The following is a 7842-nucleotide window of genomic DNA, read 5'->3' as shown; positions in this document are numbered from 1 at the left end:
GTCAAATGGCACCCACAACCATTCCAAAAAATAGGAAAAACATAGCACCATTCACTTGTACATCGAAGGTCACTTATTCAATGAGCCTACAAACAACAACAATCACCGTACACAAAGATAATTTGGATTGAAACTCTCTTCACCAGTTGGCTCTCAATTACGGTGCACCAGGAATTTCATTAACTAGGTGTGAAAAATAATTGTATAGTATGTAGGCAAGACACAACCTAAATTAGCCAATAAATTTCTCCTTACCCTTTGACGTTGGGCGTGGAGGCTTTCTTGGATATGTCAAACATATATAGGGGACCAATTAACTTCTTCCTGTTTCTTCTTTGGCTTGCTCCCGGTGGACGACATCTCTTCTTGGCAGCAGTTTTGCCTTCTGTTGCACCTTGGTGTCTCTAGGCACCTCAACCAAACCCAGTGAACGAGCAGTAAACTTAGCAGAGAACTCTAGAAATTTAAGCTTCTTTGGATGCAGAAAATTTAGCTCCTAAAAAGAAAAAGCATCTTGTGACTTCAATTTTTTTGGGGAGGGAGTTGGCAAGCGCACCCTTTCCCGCTTACGAGATTGTTGGTCAACCACAGGAACTAAAGCTAATGTTTTTTAGAGCTTGTTTCAATCCTAGCCTCATCACTGAGTATAACAGGTTTCTTGGACCTCTTAGTCATAAAATCTTTCTACACGTTTATGAAAAGAGAGGTGTAGATTGGTGAAGGTACAGAGGAAGAGAATTTGAAAGTAGCACATTCAAAATTAAAGCGTCCTTCAGCAAAATTAATCTTCAGAGTTGTTGGCTTCTCAACCCTAGCAACAACTTGTTGCGCCACTTTACTAAGTATGAAATACCATATCCTATTTTCTCTGTATTACTTTTGTAATATGTGCTTCATCTAATGAAAGTTCTATTTGACCAAAAAAAAAAAAAGTATGAAATACCATATCGCGGTTCTTGCATCATCCTGCCAGGTTTTCAAAAAAGTAGGAGATCTCTTCCACCACTCCCGTAGCAACCTTCAGTACCTTCTTCAGAAAAATTGGTTTAACATTATCATGGGCAACCATAACCCTAATCTTCCTCTTATGGTTGAAGAGTTTCTCATCCCATTCCAGCGGCTTGCCTGAAACAGAAGCCACATTGAAAATTGTTTGCTTGACAGCAAAGGCAGGAAGGATGTTTGTAATCCTGACCCAATAAAAGAGATCAGAGAGCGAAATCTTGTCCACCGGTGTCCATGCATCGTACTCTTGAAGGATATCAGAGCCGTAGCATAATTGCATGGTCTTTCCCGCAGGACCTTGTTTTTTGTCTCCACGCTCATCAAATGAGAACATGAGCAGATCATTTGGCTTCTCTTAAAGCCGGAATTTTTTTTTTCTCCAAGACCCAAATCCGACCGAAATGACGTTGCAGATCCTTCACCTCTACCTTTTTTGTGAAAGAGAAGAGGATATGTTACTATGTAGTCGGCGAAGATCCGATCTGAAGTCCATAAAAATTGCAAACGCTGGTTAAATACATACCAAAAATTGCAAACGTTGGATAAGTACATTCCAAAAACTGTATTGCGGGCTATTTGTGAAGAGACCATAGGCCTCTAGAAGGATGGAAAGTATCGCATAAACAAGAGCCAATGATATGAAAATTGGGGGACTAGGATTGATAAGCAAGTTTCTTTCTTTTCTTTTTGGCTAATTACTGTTCTTTTAGTTGTTAAATTGAAGAGTACAGAAGATCAAGAGTGAAAAGGCAGCAATGTATTTTTCCAAAACAAAAACCACAACCAATATCCATCTGCCCGTCGTTATAAAGGAACTAATCCTTCAGGGTTTAAATGTTTAATATTGAGTTGTAGAGGTAAAAGCCCCAGAGGGAGCGGTACTATATTATAGCACAGTACAGAAAGGTTCATAGCCAAATAATCTGAGCTCATACAAATCAGATTTTCATTATTTCAGGCAGAACTATGCCATATCCAAATCCCACTTTGTTTAAAAAAGGAAAAGAAAAACAGAGATCAATTTTGTATAAAACTACTCTTCAGCCAATCTCATAACAAGCAGCGACGGCTAAAAATTGCTGTGATACTCAACAACCGAAGATACTTATGCTACCACCAATGCCATGTGCTCTATGAGATCCAAAACTCGGTTGCTGGAAGAGGCAAAATTATATCAGTCATACAACTAAACAGATGGCCAAAACTTTATGCAAAAGGGATTTGTCAATATTCATATGCAAGTGTATAAGATCGATTCTTTACCTGTAACCCCATTCATTGTCATACCACGAAACAAGCTTAACAAAGGAGGAACTAAGTGCTAATCCAGCCTTGGCATCAAAGATACTGGACCTGGAAGGATAAACCAAAAGAGATAATTCAGAACAAGCACTTGATCTTGATGTTAACAAGTGAACTAGATGAGAGACATAGTGGTCTAGTTCTACTAAATGCAATGAGTCTTCCTTCCAGAAAATTATATGCTTGGAAACATATATGATATATCCCCTAATAGTTTCACTGATGATGAAATTACTCTTCTGACCTTATACATTCATGTCGATACTCATTCTTTTATCAAGATAATGAACTAAAAGAAAGAAATCTTACCTTGAGTCACCAACAAAATCATTGGAAACCACATCTTCATCGGTGTATCCAAGAATGCCTCTAAGTGGTCCATCAGCAGCATACCTTCAACAAGATATCAAATGTGATTCATATATCCAAAAAAGGGGCAGCAAAGACACATAAAAATGCTAAACACATACCTGATGGCAGCTTTGATATCCTCATAAGAAGAACTCTTCTCAAGTCGACAAGTTAAGTCCACAACAGATACATTAGGAGTCGGGACACGGAAGGCCATTCCAGTAAGCTTTCCATTGAGTTCAGGTAGAACTTTACCAACAGCCTAAAATTCCAGGGGGGGAAAAAAAACCAAAAAAAAAAAAAAGGATGACGAGGAAAGTGAATATATAATTTTTTAGAAGTGAAAGAAACATCAATGAGAATCTAAAATAGTGTAAAATACCTTTGCAGCACCGGTTGAACTAGGAATGATATTCTGTGCAGCTCCTCGGCCACCTCTCCAGTCCTTCCTTGATGGGCCATCAACTGTTTTTTGTGTTGCTGCACATTCAAAACCATAAATAAGTTAACCCCATTATCATCTGAACGATGCCTATATGAGAGAGAGAGAGAGAGAGAGAGAGAGACCTGTAGTTGCATGCACAGTCGTCATCAAACCTTCAAGAATACCAAATTCCTCATGAATCACCTGGACAATAAATTTTGTTAAATAAGATGCAACGAGACAGTATAGCTCGCTACAAAGTTGAAGGCTGAGAAGAAAGGTGAAAGCACAGATGGATAATAGAGCATAGCCGTCTACTTGGCCAGGATGCTAAAAAGAATTATTACACTCAGGGTTTTGGATGACATCTACCATTATGTACTAATAGAATTAATCTGAAACCTTCATAACATCAACAACTTTCAGGATGCAATCAAACCTTGGCAAGTGGAGCAAGGCAATTGGTGGTACAGCTGGCATTAGAAACTATGTCCATATTTGGCTTGTATGTATTCTCATTTACTCCTACGACAAACATGGGTGCATCAGCTGATGGAGCTGATATGACCACTTTCTTTGCACCACCCTGCAAAACAAAACAACTAAAGGTCAACTTGGTGTGGCCATAATGAGCAAGAGAGTGCAGAAAACTGAGTCAATGCATCTAACCTTTTTATGTAATGCAGCCTTATCAAGCGTGGTGAAAATCCCAGAAGATTCCACTACATACTCCACCCCATAACTTCCCCAGGGGATCTCAGCAGGGTCCCTAGACAAGATTCAGAAGTAAATCCAAAGTCCATACATACAGACACACAGACACAGACACAGACACAGACACACACACAATGCTACTTTTTCAGAAAAAGAAAAAAAAATCATGACGTCCGCACAAAACAACATGCTACAGAACTTGAAACAGCCAGATAGATCACTAATGAAAATCACCAGGTCAGTACCTTTTGCTCTCAACTTTAACCTGCTTCCCATTTATTTCCAAGGTGGACCCGTCCACAACACCAATAGATCCATCAAACACTCCATGTGTAGAGTCATACTTAAACATGTAAGCCTGGACAGGAAAAATTAACGAAATTAAAATTAGATACATTGATACACATAAAGGAAATAAAAGTAACTTCATATTAGTTGAAGAGCAACAAAATGGATATGCGAGAATCTTTTTGGCAAGTTTTAAAAAGTTCTTTTGTGCCAAAAGGAGGTGAATGAAATCTCTAGTCAAATACATCAGAAATTTCCACCATTTAAATCCTCTGCCTAATTATTCAAGTTCAGCCATACATATACACACCAATTATAAAAGACTATAAATATATATATAATATAAAAGCAGAGATTTGGAAACCCTCCAAATAAATTTAACAAAACACCAAATTCATTCATTTGCAAAATGTTCATTTGGTCAATATTAAGCAGCTGGATTAGAAGCAGAACTAACGCTTGCATACACCCAAGAACAGAGGACAATATGTACTCGATGGAGAACAATATATAATCAATACAACTCTAATCTTTAAATTTACAGAACGACTACTGCATTTATCACACTAGAAGCAACCTAGTATCACACAAGAAACTAGCAAACTGCAGAAAATACTATTAGTACTACTACTATTAGAAATATACTAATGACATTAGTACTGCATGCTTACCATGTACTTAGCATCAACTAAAGGATCATTCACTGCCACCACTTCTATATCATCCCTGGTGGTCGCTATCCGTAGAACCAAACGCCCAATCCGACCAAAACCTGCATGAATTCAGCATAATTCTGTTATCATATAAGAACTACAAATTCCAATCGGAAACCCAACAAGTCATCAGAAAGTCCTCGTTTTAAAAAAAACAATAGTAAACTTATAGTAATTAGATCGTATATATTAGTTAATTGTTTCGGAATCAAAACCAGCTTAGAATAATCAAAGAAGAACACCATCTATGCCCCACAGACAAAAGAAGAAAAAACACAACTTTGATCAACTTACCATTGATACCAACTTTGATCTTCCCACTACTCCCTGATCCTAACCAAACCAAAACAATCAAGAGTAAGCTCCGGTGCAGTACAAATCAATGCCACCTTTTAAAAAAATGTTGTTCTTACTCTGAATCGTGGGTGGAAGTTCGGTGGCTGTTGCTTTAATGGGCTGGACACTCCTGCCGCTACATGTCCTGAAAAAAAAAAAAAAAATTAAATAACAGTCAATTACAAGAACATAGCCTGGAATTGAATCCCCAAACAAACTAAATAAATAAATAAATAAAATGAGAGCCGATTACTCAACTGTAAAGAAGACGAGCCGGTTGAGATAGAAGCCCCAAAGATGGATGATTGCACCTTTGAACAGTTCAGATTGCGCCCAAACCCAACGCTTGACACCTGAGAATCACCAAAAACAAAAAACAAAAAAGGAGTAACTATCATTTACTGATTCAGTGAGTTGAGTCGTGATTTCATATCACAAACAAACCAACAATCAAAAAAAGCCGTACAACGCCATCAAAACTCAACTCCACTACTAAAACATAAACCGAAAAACTGTTCTCTGGTAAAAAAAAAAAAAAAAAAAAGTAATACCAATTCTAGCTTACAGAAACTGAAGCAGAAAAATTCAAAGCCTCAAACAGTCAAACTTATATAAAAATCTAGCTAACAAAACCAAAAAAAAAAAAAAAATTGATTCAACAACTCCATTTCCAGGTCCTCTATTCTCCAGAGGCCAAAGGCAAACAAAAAACACCGATTCATGACCAAACTCCAAAGCTTTCGAACAAAAACGACGCCGTTTTGGGAGTGTGGGAGGAATACAGACCTTAGAGGAAGCGGAGGTGGAGAAAGAGAGGTCGGTGCGCGAGGCTTCGATCAACGGAGCAGCGGCGGTGGATCTGAGCAGCGCCATTTCTGATTGATTCAAACGCTCTCTCTCTCTTTCTCTTTCAGAGTCTGAAGGAAACGGGAATGAAATGAAAAACCCTAAAAAGCCGAAAGCTTTAAAGCAACTTTTCGAGACTGCGAACAGCTGCCTACCAGAAAACCAACCGTGATTTCGATTTTCTTCCTTTTCTTTTCTTTTTTTAAATTTTAAAAAATTAAAATCGTGCGGAGTTTCTTATAGAGCTCCCTGCACACTTCTCTTTCTTCGTGTTCTTTACGAGGTCTCGATCCCCTGTTGCAGTTTCAAATATATTAGCTATTTTCATCCGTTGAAAGTTTAGGTTAAAGAAGATGGACGGTGGATGGGGTGTAGAGGTTGGTGTTGCGGTGGGGCTCCAAGCAGGGGATGAGAGGCTGTGAGAAGAGAATCGCGTAGGTGGTTTTGTCGTGACGTGGCGGGACAGAGGAGGAAAGGTCGCGTACTCCTCGAAAGCCACGTCGGACTCGTGTGAGCTTTTTTTGGGCTTTTTCCAGTTTTAGATTTTCTAATGGTCCCTACAGACGGGCGGTCCACCCCTACCGGGTTTTATTTTTATATCCCACTATAAGATACGGTTCAGCTCCTAATTTGATGATTATGGACCCTCATTTTCCCTATTTTCTAATTCTTAAGGATTTGAATTAGTAAGAATAGTTCAGCTCATACGGTCAGTTGATTATGCGGTCAATCATGCTCAACTGCTATTGGATTTATATTTAATGATCTTTAAATAATAAAGCAGTTAGAATGTTCATTATTTTTCACTATTATGTACCTTTCTGACGCTAAATAAATATGAATACTTGTGAAAATCAATAGAGTGTCACCCTACTATAATAAGAATTTGTTAGCATTTTATTTCGAGTTATAACCACTACGTGTCATAAAATTTATGATTTTATACCCAACGAAACCATTTTTCGAGTTATAACCTAGAGTTCAATTAATATTCTATGCACAAGTGTATAAGTACAATGCTTTTGATCACCATTATGTGACTTGTATCTCATTATTAGTAAATTTAATTTAAGGATTAAATACTGTTTACTCCATATACTTATAGGGTTTCATCGTTTCAGTCCCTGACCTTCGAATTTCACCTAAAAAGTCCATGAACTGTCAATTTCCTCCCAATTTGTCCCTGCCGTCAAAATTTTCTGTTAAAGTTGCTGAAAATGTCTATTATGCCCTCACTTACTTTTTTTTTTAATTTATTTTTACTCTCTCTTTTATTTCTTTTTTTCATTTCACCTCTTGAAGGTTTGTGGATTGGAACCATCTTGATGAGGAGATGAAAAGAAGGAGGCGAGAGAGCCGGAAGAAGAAGAGGTAAAAAGAAAAAAAAATAAAATAAATAAATAATAAAAAAAAAGAGGAAGAGAAATATATATATTTTTAAAGTAATTGAGGGTATAATAGACTTTTTAGGGGAAGATAACGGAGTTTTTGACGGATGCTTGACGGCAGGGACCAATTGGGAGTTCAGGGACTTTTTAGGTGAAATTCGAAGGTCAGAGACTGAAACGATGAAACCCTATAAGTATATGGAGTAAGCAGTATTTAACCCTTAATTTAATGTTTGGTAGATAAAATAGCTAGCTAAGGAGTAAGGACTGATGTTTGATTGAAATTATTGCTAAGGGAGTAAGTGGGGAAAAGAAAAAGACTATGATTGGGTAGGGTTCATACTTATTTGGAACTTGCATGATTAAGACTTCGAATTTAAAATTGGTCTTCTAGACTTCTAGTAGGGGGATGGTGGAGTACAATTTTGTTGACCAACATGTGTTATTATCCCGTTGAAAAATTAAGCTGTGAGCC

General features: G+C 37.6%; 1 protein-coding gene across 1 annotated transcript; it reads right to left on the bottom strand.

Moving 5' to 3' along the window:
- Positions 1-1743: 1743 nt before the first annotated feature.
- On the bottom strand, positions 1744-6178 carry LOC133728697 (glyceraldehyde-3-phosphate dehydrogenase GAPCP1, chloroplastic-like). Its single transcript, XM_062156124.1, has 14 exons — positions 5920-6178; positions 5392-5486; positions 5211-5278; positions 5092-5130; positions 4756-4856; positions 4042-4154; positions 3752-3851; positions 3522-3668; positions 3226-3286; positions 3041-3138; positions 2778-2920; positions 2617-2700; positions 2269-2358; positions 1744-2159 (listed from the first exon to the last, which is right to left on the bottom strand). Exons 1-14 carry the CDS (start codon positions 6004-6006, stop codon positions 2111-2113), a joined length of 1275 nt encoding a protein of 424 aa, XP_062012108.1. The 5' UTR covers positions 6007-6178; the 3' UTR covers positions 1744-2110.
- Between the last annotated feature and the right edge of the window lie 1664 nt (positions 6179-7842).

Source organism: Rosa rugosa, chromosome 2 (assembly GCF_958449725.1).
Source record: "Rosa rugosa chromosome 2, drRosRugo1.1, whole genome shotgun sequence".
Lineage (NCBI taxonomy): Eukaryota > Viridiplantae > Streptophyta > Magnoliopsida > Rosales > Rosaceae > Rosa > Rosa rugosa.
Note: the sequence above shows the minus strand (reverse complement) of the source record. Positions and strands in the feature narration are given on the sequence as shown.

What these genes read in the sequence shown, in the direction of transcription:
- LOC133728697 (XM_062156124.1), bottom strand. Translation starts at nt 6,006, where the DNA reads ATGGCGCTGCTCAGATCCACCGCCGCTGCTCCGTTGATCGAAGCCTCG. An exon ending in AGGCTGCATTACATAAAAAG is followed by an intron (nt 3,669 to 3,751) that starts GTTAGATGCATT and finishes TTTGTTTTGCAG; the next exon opens with GGTGGTGCAAAGAAAGTGGT. An exon ending in GACTGTGCATGCAACTACAG is followed by an intron (nt 3,139 to 3,225) that starts GTCTCTCTCTCT and finishes TTGAATGTGCAG; the next exon opens with CAACACAAAAAACAGTTGAT.